The sequence below is a fragment of the Astatotilapia calliptera genome, chromosome 13 (assembly GCF_900246225.1).
Source record: "Astatotilapia calliptera chromosome 13, fAstCal1.2, whole genome shotgun sequence".
In the NCBI taxonomy this organism is placed as follows: domain Eukaryota; kingdom Metazoa; phylum Chordata; class Actinopteri; order Cichliformes; family Cichlidae; genus Astatotilapia; species Astatotilapia calliptera.
In genome coordinates, this window is record NC_039314.1 from 6357811 (window position 1) to 6372612 (window position 14802).

The 14802-nt window shown below is 39.3% G+C and overlaps 1 protein-coding gene across 1 annotated transcript; it reads left to right on the top strand.

Moving 5' to 3' along the window:
• The first annotated feature begins 413 nt into the window (after positions 1-413).
• On the top strand, positions 414-14639 carry tm9sf3 (transmembrane 9 superfamily member 3). Its single transcript, XM_026189357.1, has 15 exons — positions 414-641; positions 1544-1739; positions 1887-2009; positions 4101-4261; positions 4395-4472; positions 4773-4904; positions 5019-5185; positions 6646-6740; positions 6853-6983; positions 7657-7796; positions 8851-8919; positions 9012-9158; positions 9264-9347; positions 9442-9518; positions 12993-14639. Exons 1-15 carry the CDS (start codon positions 417-419, stop codon positions 13058-13060), a joined length of 1893 nt encoding a protein of 630 aa, XP_026045142.1. The 5' UTR covers positions 414-416; the 3' UTR covers positions 13061-14639.
• Positions 14640-14802: the final 163 nt, after the last annotated feature.

The window sequence follows — 14802 nt, forward strand, 5'->3', positions numbered from 1 at the left end:
GGAACTTTTAAGTTACAGTCTTAAACTCAGGTTTAACTTATCAGCTTTATCCAAAGAATAACCTAGAACTGCAATCCAAACAAGTAGGACATTTAGAGGATGCTGCGCTTGCTTAAAATTGTGCATTATCGTGGCTCAGACTGACAAATTGTTCGGACAACTTTGGGTCCATTAAGAGGCCTCATCAGACAGTGAATAGACCCGCTTGTTGTACTCGAGGATCATGTTTCATGCACCAGCTCTCTGTCAAAGTTGAAGCTCCAGTCTTTGCAGTCGGATGACGTGGCTGAAGGTTGCGGTAGATGCGCCGACAGAGTTTCTATAATCACCGTGTATCCATCGTTTTCTGCGCTGACTGGACGTCGTCAGCCACGTGCCTCTTTTCAGCCAATCGAACGTGCATACGACGAACGCTCATGAGGCTCTTACGCCATATGCGTACGAGAGCATCCCTAAAAATTGCCTCTGTCATACAACCAGGAAGAAGGTGGGATAGCCGTGCAAAGCTAACATCCCCAGTCTTTCTGTACACTTTTTTTCTGAAAATAATGGGATATTCCAGGTGGAAGGTGGTAGCGGCGGTGGTTTTCGCACTTGTATGTTCTTTATCACCTGTCGACGCAGACGAACATGACCACACGGTAAGACACCTTTTTGAGAGGCCGACTGAAAAGGGGGAGCCTTGAAAATAATGGACGTTTGTGCTCTGTGTAACCTGCTAACTGTAGCCGCGACGGCTAGCTACACCCCACAAAACAGAATTATAAACGTGACAGGGTTCATGACTTGGTCTTTGTGGGTTATATACTGATACTGGGTGAGCTATCAAACGGGTAGGCATTCATTTAGCCGGCTAAGTTGTCACTACTTATCGGCCTAAGTGCTTATGAGTAACGTTTGCTTGCTAGCTTGTTAGCACATCTTCCAAGCTGGTCTTTGCAACCTTACTTGAGCACCGGCGGAAGCTACACTTAAGTTAGCAGCTAGTTAGCCTGTAGCTAACGTTAGTTAGTTAATCAAAGGCAAGATTTATAAAACTGCCGTCCGTTTAGCCTCGCAAACACAATTAATGAAAAACATTTACTCTTGACATCGATTAAACTTAAGGCCCTCTTCATATTACTTTTGTTCTCCGTTGTCAGATCCAGCCTCCCTAATTACACCTGGCTAACAAGATAATAATGTGCATTACATTGTCTTAATTATAAATGGGGCGCTAATGTGGAAGCTGTTAAGTAAAGAGGCGGATGTTGCATTCACGAGAACTTCCTTGCCAGTGGTACACATAGCTAACACACAATAGTGCTACGAGGATGGCTCGATAACAGTGTGAAAAGAGCCTAAAATTTACATTTGTTTGCATGATTTATAACGCGATAGTGCTCTGAAAGTTGCTGCTATTGTTTTAAAAGTTTTTGGCAACTCACAGAAGTTTCTTTGGTGCACTATCGATAGAATAAGAATAGGACATCAGCAGTACTTGCAGAACTGGTGTAGCATTCCTGGATTTAATTATAAGAGTCCTCCTGTTTTCCTTTTGCAGTACACAGATAAGGAGGAGGTAGTTTTATGGATGAACACAGTGGGGCCTTACCACAACCGACAGGAGACATACAAGTATTTCTCGTTGCCCTTCTGTGCGGGCTCCCAGAAGACCATCAGTCATTACCATGAAACACTTGGAGAGGCTCTGCAGGGAGTGGAGCTTGAATTCAGCGGCTTGCAAATAAAGTTCAAAGGTACTTCCACTGACTTCCACCTCTTTAGGACTTTTGAATCAGCAAGAGCATTATAACTAAAAAATGTTGCTTGTCTCTGGATGTCTGGCTTTATTAATTCCACAAAACTTCCTACACTTACTAAAAATGTGATCTTTATCTTTGTAGAGGAAGTCATGCAGTCAACATACTGTGAAATAGAGTTGGACAAAGCCAAACGAGATGCTTTTGTCTACGCCATAAAGAATCACTACTGGTACCAAATGTACATAGATGACCTGCCAATCTGGGGTAAGTTGATAACCACTTTTTATTTTATTAACACATCTACTTTTACATGTTTCTTTTGTTTTGTCTAGCTTCTGAGGTGTGTTCTTATTACTATAGATGTAATAGGTATAATGTCAATCTGCTGAAGATTGATATTGGGCGACATTCATCTTTTGACTGTTATTACCCTGTAAGCACATAGGATTACATTCACTACTAGCAGTATAGGGAGTAGAGGGAGAAAAACCAAAATCCAACAGCAATGAAAAAAAAATAGAAAAATTATTATTTTTGTGAACAATATTTTTATTGCTTTTTGCAACAGCATACAAAGATTTGTTTTCACAGTAATATGCAGCAGTAGTAAAGTCCCCCCCCCCCCCCCCCCCAAAAAAAAAACAAACAAACAAAAAAAACAAAACATAGCCAAATTTATTTTTAACATCTCTCTCATCTCAGAATTTCACGCATCCCCTCTTACTGGCTATTAGTGGTGATGTGGTAATATTTAGAGTAGAGTGACCGACATTTTCATCCTGATGGTGAAGAAGTAAAACCAGTTCCTATTCTTGAGATAACTGGTCCATTTATTCTTTACCGGTGTTGTAGGGAGGTGTAACCGGACACAATGTCATGTGTCAAATGTCAGAATAAAAGGCACTCAAGATTTAGTCTATGTTGTATTATATTGTTTTTGTTTTGAATCAGCTTAATTAGTGCAGTGTACCGGTTGATTAGCTTATATACAGCTTTACGTTTTAGAATAATTTTATGGTATTATGCTGACTGAAAAATATACTAATGAGTGGAACCATTTTGACATAAAATGAATAAAGACACTGGATGTACTGAGTGTTAGGGCTGTCCAGAATAATAAACACTTCCCAAGGTGAGCTCTTCAGCCCATGTATTAAAGACAATGGCTGTGGTGTTTTTTCATCTTTATCTGTGTATAAAATGATAACTCGGAGAGAAAGTTGGAAGCAACAGCAGGTTTAACTTTTCTCTCACGCTGTGCCCCGCTGCTGTCTCACTTTTTGAAACCTCTCCGTCCACTCACCCACTGAACATGTCAGAAAGAGTCAGAGTGCTGTTCCTGTGCCAAACAAGCAAGACATTGTTAAGATGTGTAGGATACAATCTTGTATTTTATTTCTTTTGCAAAGAAGCTTAAAAATAAAACAATTGTTAAATTGGCAACAAATTGTTTATATTTCCAATTTGATTGCTGAATAACAACCCAATGAACATTAAAATAGTTGAATATTTGGATACAGAGCTCATAAAAATTCTCCTGCAGCTTTTAGTATTCATTTCCCATGTGCAAAAGTGTTTCATATAAACCAAAAGAAGGATATTAATGACCCACTACTGTTACTGAGTCAAGACTGTCACTCTAACAAGCAGTCAGTGTGAACACTCACATATGTTGGAGTAGTACAATGGTGCCACTCCTACCCTGTTTAAACAGACTATGCAAGCTGATGTAGAAGGAAGTGGGAGGGGCGCTGGTATTTGCTCAAACGTTGCTGAGTTATGTGTCGCATAATTAGGAGCGTCATGAATATCTATAAGTCTAACATCCGGGTTGCTATTGTGTGAGAAGTGCACTGGTGTGCCTTTCTTTTATGAGATGTTTATCAGGGTTATTTAGCTCAGCAATTGCAGACCTGTCGTTCATCACTTTCAGAACTTGCTCACTTGTAGTACCGCTTACTAAAGTGAGCTCGCCTGCATAATATTATGTATGCTAGAACAAAAATTCCTGTCTACATTAATTTGTGGTGCAGAATGTGGAACAATTTTTCAGGCATTAAACATTAAACAGACATATATATATAGCCACAACAGTAGATTCATAGTTCTAGCTTTGCATCAGACTTCTTTGCTCAGCAATGACCTTTTATGAAAACTAAATCCTGACTGTAACAAGTGAGTAGAGATTATGCTGTTACAAAGTTATCAAAAGTGGCCTTTATTGGGGTCAGACTGGCATTTGCACCCTGATTGTTAATGTTGTATAACTAAAGCGTTTATTTTCACCTGTCCATTGGACCACTGCTGAATGAGATCTCGAGTTGTTTTTTCGTTTTTTTTTTTTTTTTTTTAAAGGTATTGTTGGTGAGGCAGATGAAAATGGAGAAGAGCACTACCTGTGGACGTATAAGAAACTAGAGATCGGCTTCAATGGCAATAGAATCGTTGACGTAAATCTGACCAGCGAAGGGAAAGTCAGACTTGTGCCAAACACAAGAATCCCAATGTCCTATTCTGTGAGTACTTTTTGATTAACATTCTGGGAAGCTAAAAATCATTGTATATCTGCCATATTTGACTTATACTCTCTTGGGGATACATAGGACATGTAAACACATGCATAAATGCCAATGAACCTCTCCTATCCAGGTGAAATGGAAGAAGTCAGATGTAAAGTTTGAAGACAGATTTGACAAGTACCTTGATCCATCCTTCTTTCAGCACAGAGTGAGTGAAATAACTTTTGTGGTGTTTCACATGCTTCCTCATGCCAGTGGGGATACCATTGGCTTGTTGTAATAGCACAACTCTGTATGACATTTCAGAAGATGCAAGTTGAGCCTTGCAACAGATGTAATGTAAATGACCAACCTGCTCAATAAGAGTCTTTGTTTTGTTTTCCATGCAGCGTCATAACTCATTTGTTTTACTCAAGTGTGGCTATTTGATGTACTGTTTTGATGCAAAGAGCTTTCCAGTGTTGCTCTTAAAGAAAATTTTTGATTTTGCTATATATATATTTTTTAGATTCACTGGTTCTCCATCTTTAATTCCTTCATGATGGTCATTTTCTTGGTGGGTCTGGTGTCCATGATTCTTATGAGAACGCTAAGAAAGGACTATGCCAGATACAGCAAAGAGGAGGAAATGGATGACATGGTAAACTTTGGCTGTACTTGCATGCTTTAACATGGAACTAAGATCTGTTCTTGTTGTTTTTTTCCCCTCATCACGCTTTTCTCTCAGTTTCCTTATGTTGCTTTGTACCAACAGGATAGAGACCTTGGAGACGAATATGGGTGGAAGCAGGTACATGGAGATGTGTTTAGGCCGTCAAGCCATCCACTGATCTTCTCTTCACTTATTGGCTCCGGCTGCCAGATTTTCTCAGTCTCCCTCATCGTTATCATCGTCGCTATGGTTGAGGATCTGTACACAGAGTGAGTAATTGAACATTTTGTTATGATTGTAAGATTTCGCTGAGGACTGTTTTTGATCTGGTTTTTAGTTGCAAAGTTGATTTCTGTGTATTGGATCCCTTATCAAAAGTCTTTGTCTTCTCTCACTTACGGTTTTATCAAAGAGCAAGGTTTAAATCATTCAGCTAAAATTCAAATATGAAATAATCAGGAAAATATGTACTGTGAAAATGCTCATTTTTGTGTAAAGTTGTGAAAAGTTGCTCTCTTCTAGCACCCCCACAACTACATGAGCTCCCAGGTTTAAAAGCCTCTACGAATTTTATTCGCTTTCTTTGTTTAGCCTGAAAAATATAAAAAGTGCATTATTCTGTGTTTTAAAAAGTTCTACAGCAAAACAAATAAGCTAAAGTAAAAATACAGTTTTTGTTTGCAGAGTCTGCTGGCTTTATAGTGATATAATGACTTCAGTTTCTCAGTCAAAAAAAAGTTGTCTGGCAGCATGGGAAGGCAGTGAAAGTATTCTAAATAATCCCAAGAAATCATTTCATGCAGTCTTGGCTCTTGCAGAAGTGAAGACTGAGTTGTTGGCTTTTATTTTTAGTCTCCACAGCTATGGTAAAAATCCCATTCTGGTATGTCTAGTGGCTAATGTGGCTAAGGTTACAATTACCTTTTGATATAAGGCTCAAAATGCTAATATTGAAGAACAATTGGAAAATGGAGACTTTTAAGATTGATGACTGAAGCCAATAGACAAGAGTTTTGTGCGGGTTGTGTTTTTGTGTTGCGTCACTGCAGAGAATGGGTATGAAGGACTGTTAACCTGGTGTCACATGCAAGCCATTTTTTCCCCTCTATAAATCCAGACTTTATATTATAACATCTGAGAAAGTTAAAGACGTGCTGTGATCTTGATAATAACATTTAATAAGATCACTCAGACAAAGAAGTGGGAGAGATACTGTGCTGCTCCCATTGGCTTCATTTCACTGTCATACCTTTTCCTAGAAGAGGTGTGAACAGCAGCAGCTCAGTTGATTTTAAAGCTACAGACTCTGAAACGGGATTGTAGAAAAAAGAACATCTGTGCTATATTTGGGAGCTACATGTTGAAAGAGGTGTTCTTGGAACTTGCATTAACTTGTTAAAAAAGCATTACCTTACATTTTGAGGGGTCTGCTAACTTACGTTAGTTTGTTGTAGTCTGTCATGCTTAACATTAACAAAATGATTAGGAAAATAGAAAGAAGACAGAAAAAGAATAATTAATTATCATTTGTGTATAAATAAGAGGAAATTTAAAAAAAAAAAGAAGGTAACCATTTTGTAAATCAAGGAATCAAGTGTTCATTTCTATCTTTCTTCTTTTGTTTTAGACAAAGAATTGGGTGCAAGTGTGCTATAAAATACTACAAAAATTATATGCAACGCCAAGGGGAGTGGTCTTCACTTGCCCTAACTTTTTCTTTTCCCTGTAGGAGAGGATCCATGCTGAGCACAGCCATTTTTGTGTATGCTGCAACCTCTCCTGTCAATGGCTACTTCGGGGGAAGTTTGTATGCAAAACAAGGAGGTAATAAAATAGTTTGTTTTCTTACAAACAAAATATGTGTGACATGCCCTAATAAAGCAGTTTGTCGTGTTTTGCCGTCTGATTTATTTATTTATTTTTTGGCTTAATACAGGCAGGAGATGGATTAAACAAATGTTCATTGGGGCCTTTATGATCCCAGCCATGGTGTGCGGGACTGCCTTTTTCATCAACTTCATTGCTATCTACTACCACGCCTCCAGAGCCATCCCATTTGGAACCATGGTGGGATTTCACACTGCAGCACCTCCCTAAAAACCACAATGTTATGAAGAACATCCTCCAAGTCAAGAGCCAGCATTTAAATTGTGTGGCCGCATAGATCTCTGGTATCAGCAATGGGATTTAGTCATGCAGGGGAACACAACTGAAGTAATGAGAAAAGTGTACTAACAAATTGAAACACAATATGCACACTTCACCTGATATTTATGACACTAGAGTCCCAAACCCACTGTAGAGTTTTAATTCTGTTTGCTTTATTTCTTCATTCAGTGCCAAATGTTTTCAGACACTACAGCAATAAAAAATGCACACACACAAACATTTCACATATTTTTTAAATTGCTAATTACAGAAATTACAAACAGCTGTTTGTTTGCTCCACTCAGCGCTGCAGAGCTGATCAATCAAAAGTGTCATGAAATAGCCATTGTTCCCCTGACTCAGCCAAACCTCAGAAACATCTAGGGCATCTGCTGATGAAATCCATTCATCTGTTACTCTTCCAGTTTAATGAACATTTGAGTTTGTACCATAAGATCACGCAGTGAACATTAACTTCTGTAACACAGTCAACAAAATTAAAACAACTGATTGGGGATGTGAAACACCCTGGATAATGGCCGTAAATACAGACCGCCCAACTAAAACAATTAAATGTTTGTCATCTTTGCAGGTTGCTGTCTGCTGTATCTGCTTCTTTGTCATCCTGCCTCTGAACCTCGTGGGAACAATTTTGGGGAGGAATCTGTCTGGCCAGCCCAACTTTCCCTGCCGAGTTAATGCTGTGCCGCGGCCGATCCCTGAGAAGAAATGGTAGGTGTGGTTTGACGTGGACAGTCGCAGTTGTCTTTGCCTTAGTGACAGAGACGTGGGCAACCGTGGCTCAGGGGGTTGGGAATCGCATCTGTAACCGGAAGGTCGCCGGTTCGATCCCTGGGCTCTCTGTCCTGGTCGTTGTGTCCTTGGGCAAGACACTTTACCCTATTTGCCTACTGGTGTTGGCCAGAGGGGCCGATGGCGCGATATGGCAGCCTCGCTTCTGTCAGTCTGCCCCAGGGCAGCTGTGGCTACAACTGTAGCTTGCCTCCACCAGTGTATGAATGTGAGAGTGAATGAATAGTGGTTTTGTAAAGCGCTTTGGGTGCCTTGAAAAGAGCTATATAAATCCAATCCATTATTATTATTATTAGTGACAGAGACGTGGGGTCAGATAATGGATAGAGTGTAACTGGAACTTAAGACTACCCTGAGGTCACCGCTTTCAACAGTTTTTGTTTTTAGTGTTGTCCCTCTACGATGTAAATGAGAACACGTATCCCTAAAATAATTCTCTCATGCAGACCCTGCCCCAAGTGCCGTTAGTGTTAGTTTGTAAGGGGCACCGGTCAGGGGAGAGTTATTTATGATTCTCGTAAGTGGCAGGTGTCCTTTATTTTGTTTATAAAATGTCAGAAGATGGAGGCTTAGCTTATCGGATCAGTGGGCAGTGAGAATGTCGTACTCGATGCAGGTGACACAAGGTGTTGAATGGCCTGTGTTTAAGTTGCCAGATGTCAGGTTTAAAGTTCAAAACATTTTAGCTGTCTGCACAAACACTTTTAGGTTATGAAATATGGAAAAGCGATCGACTGCAGGTTTATTAACATTTACAATGTTCTGCCAAGCACTGTGGCTTGCTGCCAAATGGAAAAGGTAGATGTGACCTAAGGCCATTGTCTGACTCTACTTGAATTTCCAATCTGTCAACTTTTCCCCCTTCTCGCATTCGTAACACAATTTGTCATGTGTCCTTACCCTGAAGGGGGACTCTGACACGAACACTCAAGGATACACGGCCACGTCAATATGTTGAATTTTGTGCTCTCAGGTTCATGGAGCCAGCTGTCATCGTGTGCCTTGGAGGAATCCTTCCTTTTGGTTCCATTTTCATAGAAATGTAAGTGTATTGCAGTGTTACTGAGGGACTCTGTTTAAAATGATCCAGACAGCCATGTTGAAGTGTTTTTTGTTTTTGTCCTCATGTGACAGGTACTTCATCTTCACATCTTTCTGGGCCTACAAAATCTACTATGTGTATGGCTTCATGATGCTGGTCCTGGTTATCCTGTGCATTGTGACTGTGTGTGTCACCATTGTGTGTACATACTTTCTTCTCAATGCTGAGGACTACAGATGGTGAGTTTTTCCCCCACATGGATCTCTGGAATATCAGCCACAAAACTGAGGCATTGTCACCCTGTCATCAATCCTCTTTCTCGTTTGCTTGTCCCTCTCTTCCAGGCAATGGACGAGCTTCCTCTCTGCTGCATCCACTGCTGTTTATGTGTACATGTACTCCTTTTACTACTATTTCTTCAAAACTAAGTGAGTTTTACTCTTTATTAATCCGATGAAACATCCTGTTGTAGAAGTGCTTACATCTTACACACCTCTTACATTTTAACCTGTTGTATTTCAGGATGTATGGGCTGTTCCAGACATCCTTCTACTTTGGCTACATGGCTGTGTTTAGCACTGCCCTGGGAATCATGTGTGGTAAGTTTTACGTCCACCTAATTTTATATCGTAGTAGGTCCAGGCCCTATTCCATGAAGCAGGTTTAGCTAACTCTGAGTTTGTTAACCATGAGATGAAAACCCTGGTTTTCTGTGCCAGGAAAAAAGTTAACTAAGTTGGTTACCGTGGTAACGGATCATTGAACTAAAAAACTCTTGAGTTTTTCTCTGCACCTAAACCAGCTGATTGACACTCACTCATTCCTCATTTGTAAAGTCCATCTAAGAGCAAATGGAAAAGCAACTTAATTGGCAGATGTTTGTTTTTAGAAACAGTGAAATCCCACCTTAGAAGTTAGGTTGGAAAAAAAAATCACATCAGGGCTGTTACAGCCATTCACTCATCAATATATAAGGATAGAGACAGACAGCTCAGAATAAAGTCTATGTAGTCTACATGTTTCTTACTCTGTGGACAGTAATCCAGCAGTCAGACTCTTAGTCAGTTCCTCTGAAACATTACTGTTGCAGTTAATGTTTAACTTAAATGCATCTGCATAATAGCTTGCATCTGTATAAAGATGCATAATATATGATCTGTTGTCAATCATTTGTCGTGTTGTAAAAGCCACACTGATGGGGGGGAAATGTCTGTCAAAGCTGGGATTTTGGAGATGGTGAATATTTGAGTGAAGATGATTTTAAGACCTGAAAACTGGACTAAATGTATTTAAAGTGTCTTTTTATATGCAGCTGCAAGCAGTCTGTATTCTGAACATATCTGCTGAAATTTGTTCACAGCTTGAGATTCAGTTGTTACATGCTTTCAACATGTTCAAAGGTTTTTAATTCAGACTCTGAATCTCAACATATTTCCCACAAAAAAATCACAAATCAGTCTCAGTGGGTCGACAGAGAACAGGATCTGCCCAAAGGCATAGGCTCTGTAACAGATTAGCAAACGGACCGAAGTCTACTTGCAAAGCAGGAGAGATCCAAAATAGATGAATAGATCACAGGTTCAGACCAGATCAGGCCCTCATCCAGTTTAGGTTCATCCTGTCTGGATCCATTTATAATGGCTTAACTTTTCCAGATAATATTTTTTTCAAACAACTCAATGTTCATAAACTGTAGAAGAGAGAGGGAGGGAAAAAATGTTTTAATTTAATAAAAACGTGTCTTGAAGGTGGATCCACCCTGCAGTCTGCTACTGTCTTCAGTTTCTCTCACCTACACTCTGGCCCCGTAGGGTTAAAGCTAAATAATAAGATTTAAATATCAAACCTAAAATTAGAATTCAAGCTTCATTTAATGAAAGTTCAAGCCGGGTAAGTGATGATCCAGCTTTGAACTTCACACACGCACACACATGTGTGTTATCAAACTTTTATTCTCTCTATGATGGTGACAGCAGACGAAGCTCATTAAAATCTCTTTTCTCTTCTTTGCTTTTTAAGATGACTGTCACGGTCAACACTGACACACATTCATATCCCTTGGTTTACTGGATTTAAATAACACTTTTTATTCACCCGTTGCCATAGTGAACTGTGGTATCAGAGCTCCATTGATGATGCTTTCTTTCTCCACTCTCACATGCTTAACTCGGGGTGAACATACTCAGAGTTGATTCAACTTACTCCACTCAGCTGGTCTGGAACAAGAAACTCAAAGTTAATCAACTTTGAATTTATTTTTAAACTCAGAGTTTGTTGAAGACTCATCTCAGAATAGGAACTATTAGATGTTCTGCCAAATGTAAATAGCTGTTCACTGCATAAACACCAGTGGTCTCATTTATAAAGGGTTGGTTTTGTGTTTATGTGACTTTACACACAGTTCATTTTAACAAAAGAGAAAAGAAATAAATAGATGTGATGAATACATGATGGGCTAAAATCTCAACTACCACGTCTCACTTCGTGTCACATGTTGGTAACACATCCACTTTATTGGAAACATACAAATAAGGAGTGTTATTTGTGCCAGTGAGGCGTGACGCCATAAAAAATAGTCTGACATTAAATTCTGCTCAAGATTTCTCAATTTCCTCATCACATTCCCCGCCCTCTGAGCACAGAGACTGAGACAGTTCTTACACTGCATCTTACTCATAGTGTGGAGCAATTTCACCTTTCACTGAAGTTCAGTTTTCAAATATCTCAGAGTGCGGTTTTGTCTTGTTTTGTTTTTTTTAAATATCATTTGGAGAACTTGTGGATCAATTTGATTGGTGTAAAAATGCAAATATTGAGGTGATACTTGATGGATCACTGTCACAGCAAGAACCGTTTATTAGCAGCATTCACACTGTACATTGACAGTTTGTGGTTGAATTTGGCCATTTAGAGGATTTAACCTCGCTTTACTTCTTAGTGACTGAAACATGCCTTTTGCTTCCTGCCTTTAAAAAATGTTAAAGGCAGGAAGCAGCAGCTTCCATAATTTAACATGACTATTTTTACAGTTTTACTTAAATTCATGTCTTGCAAGGTTTGCTTTTCCTCTTACCTGCACAAGTTTCCTCTAAATTGCTCATTTTCACATGAAGAATGCCACCTGCTCATGAATGGGAGTGCCTTTGTGATCTTGTGCAAATTCTCCAAAGATTGCTGCAAATTATCATCCCAGGTGGATTATTTTTGTATATCAAGCTGCAAGTCTAGCTGTCAGAAATCAAGAGAATCTGGGAAGTCTGTCAGCAGACACGGGGGACCTCAATAATTTGAAGATATTAATACAACTGCTGACATTTTATTGTTAGACGCGCACGGTACTGCGACAGGAATAAAGGAGAATTGTTGCTCAAACAGAAAGTGGTTTACGGTTTAGACAGGTGGTGGTCGAGGGGACGTGACAGTCATAGAGATGGACGTGAAAATATTAAACAGCAGGTGGTACAATGGAGGGGGCTATAGAAGTACAGTAGACATCTGCTACGGTCAGCAATCTAATAAAAGCTTTTCACACCTCCCTATAAACGATGTTAACCTGAAATTTCATTCATAGTTAGGCTTGAGTCAAACATGGAGAAAAGCACACTGACTGTATATGATTTAGGCTTATTCAGTATGAAAAATGTTAGTCGTATGTACATACAGGTAGTTCTTGCATGAAACCAATTATCTTTTTAGAGAAATCTTATTTTCTACATCGGTTATTCAGCTCTAAGTGCAGCTAAGTAGTCTTTTCCCCACCAGCTGCAAGCCAAACTCATTTTTCAGCTGAAAGAGTAATAAGCCAAGGCTGACACTCATGTACCTTGAAGGACCTTTGTGGAGCTTTCTCTGATCTGCATCAGGTACTACACTGCCTCCTGGGCTGGCTGTGTGTCTGAATGCTCATTTTGTAGATGTGGGATGTGCGTTTCTCTGCTAAAACCTTTATTGGATACCTCACCAGTAATCATCCTGTCTCGTGATGGATTTACCTGCAAAGTAACAGCAGAGTTTGATACCTGGTGCTGTCAAACAAAAAGAAACTTGCTCACAGATCATCTTTTGCTTTTCAGGTGCCGTAGGATACATGGGAACAAGTGCCTTTGTGAGGAAGATTTACACAAATGTGAAAATTGACTAAGAAGTGAAGCAGCATCAACACAGGGATGTTAATGGATTTGCCTAGGCGTATCCCAAAAGACGGCGGGCACAAGTCATTCTTTATTACTTTTCATTCTTGCAAAGAGATTGTGAGAATCTCACTTTGTACAATGTAGTTTTTCCATATTTTTTTTTCTCCTCTCTGAAAGATTTTCAACGCGCAACTCAATAGTGAACAACAGGAGACCTGCGGAAGAGATATCAAACACAACTTTTGATTTTTATCAGTTGCTTTCAAACAAACATTGAGGGAGGCGGCGAATGTTTAAGGCTGACATGGCTTCTCTTTTCCAACCCAGTCCCACCTGAGACCAGAGAACATACAGTACATGTGATATTGATGGAATAGTGTAGCTCTCTTCAGTGAAGAGGCCTGAGTGTATTGAAAGCCTTTGTTCTGTTGTGTCAGAATATTGGAGAGTTGGGTTTGTGTTTGTGTTCTGACTCTGAAGTCTATTTTGTATTCATGAAGTCACTCAAATTATTGTTACTATAGTACAATTGGTTGTTTCCATTGAAATCCACTGGGGAAAAAACAAACAAAAAACTAAAAATGTTCACCCAATAATCATTCACCAATTTCAATTATTCTTAACTCCCTGTTAGGGTAGCAGTCCATCCAGTCAAGAGATTTTAGTCCTGCTGTAGTTTACTGTACAGACAAAGAACAGAGGGACTGAGCAACAGCTGAGGTACAGCAAGAACTGATTTTTTTAAAAATGGATGTTTGATGTGATCCCATTTATCTGTTTAGTTTTATGTTTTCTAAATGTTTGGGTTTGAATGAAGTCTACATGTAAAGATAATATATGGATGGTGGGCAGTGTATATAACCATAATAATGTACCTTTAGATGTAGATCCCAAATGTATTTTCGTTGTACAGATTTACTACAGGGTGTTGTTTTTTCCTTTCTTCCAAAAATGAATCGTTCAGTTAAAACAATTTGTTTGTTTGGTGCTTGGGGTGGGGCTGGTGGCGCTGTTACATCTTGCCTGAAATTGCATGAAGTTTTCATCAAATCAGATTTCACTTCAGCGCTGTCAGTTTTTTTTTTTTCTTTTTCCTGATTGTTGGCATCTTCTTGGTTTCAAAATGGAAAGGTGCATTTTGATGATTTTCTAGACACATTATTTTGATTCCATATGTTATTTAAAGCCTTAAAAAGGCCCTACATCTTCTGGTAAGCCATTTCCATCACGTTCTGTTGCCTAACCCGAAACATCGTCTGTGAATGTTCAACGGAAAGAGGCAGTGGCTTTGTTTCTGCAAACATACTGTACAAATTCAACTTTATGTACACTTAAAGCTAGATGTTTTCATAACCACACAGTGCTGCGGTGTGTTTCAAATGCTCCCCCCCATTTTGTGTAAATTCAGTATGTACCCTACTTGTATGAGAAGTGGCATTGCCTTCTTTTTTCTCTTGATTTCCAGTTCTCCCCCACTGAAGTTGATTTTGGCACCTCATGTTGTGTACCAATGTCTGATTAGACATTTTGAACCTCCATATTAACTTGCTGTAAAAAGAAAATAAACATGTTTATGTACAGGGGTTATTAAAGCGTGATCTTGACTTTGATGGTAAATACTGTTGAACCTGATTAGAACAGTCTACAGCATTTATTTCTAGACTACAGCATTATAGTCCTAGCTGGACCACTAAGGAGAGGCAGCTAAGATGATGAAGTTATGGCAGGAAAAATAAGACAAACATGAAGA

Excerpts from the sequence above, each read along its gene's own strand:
- tm9sf3 (XM_026189357.1), top strand. The coding sequence starts at position 417 with ATGAGGCTCTTACGCCATATGCGTACGAGAGCATCCCTAAAAATTGCC. Across the intron at positions 642-1,543 it reads CAGACGAACATGACCACACG|TACACAGATAAGGAGGAGGT; the intron begins GTAAGACACCTT and ends TTCCTTTTGCAG. Across the intron at positions 9,519-12,992 it reads TGCCCTGGGAATCATGTGTG|GTGCCGTAGGATACATGGGA; the intron begins GTAAGTTTTACG and ends TTTGCTTTTCAG.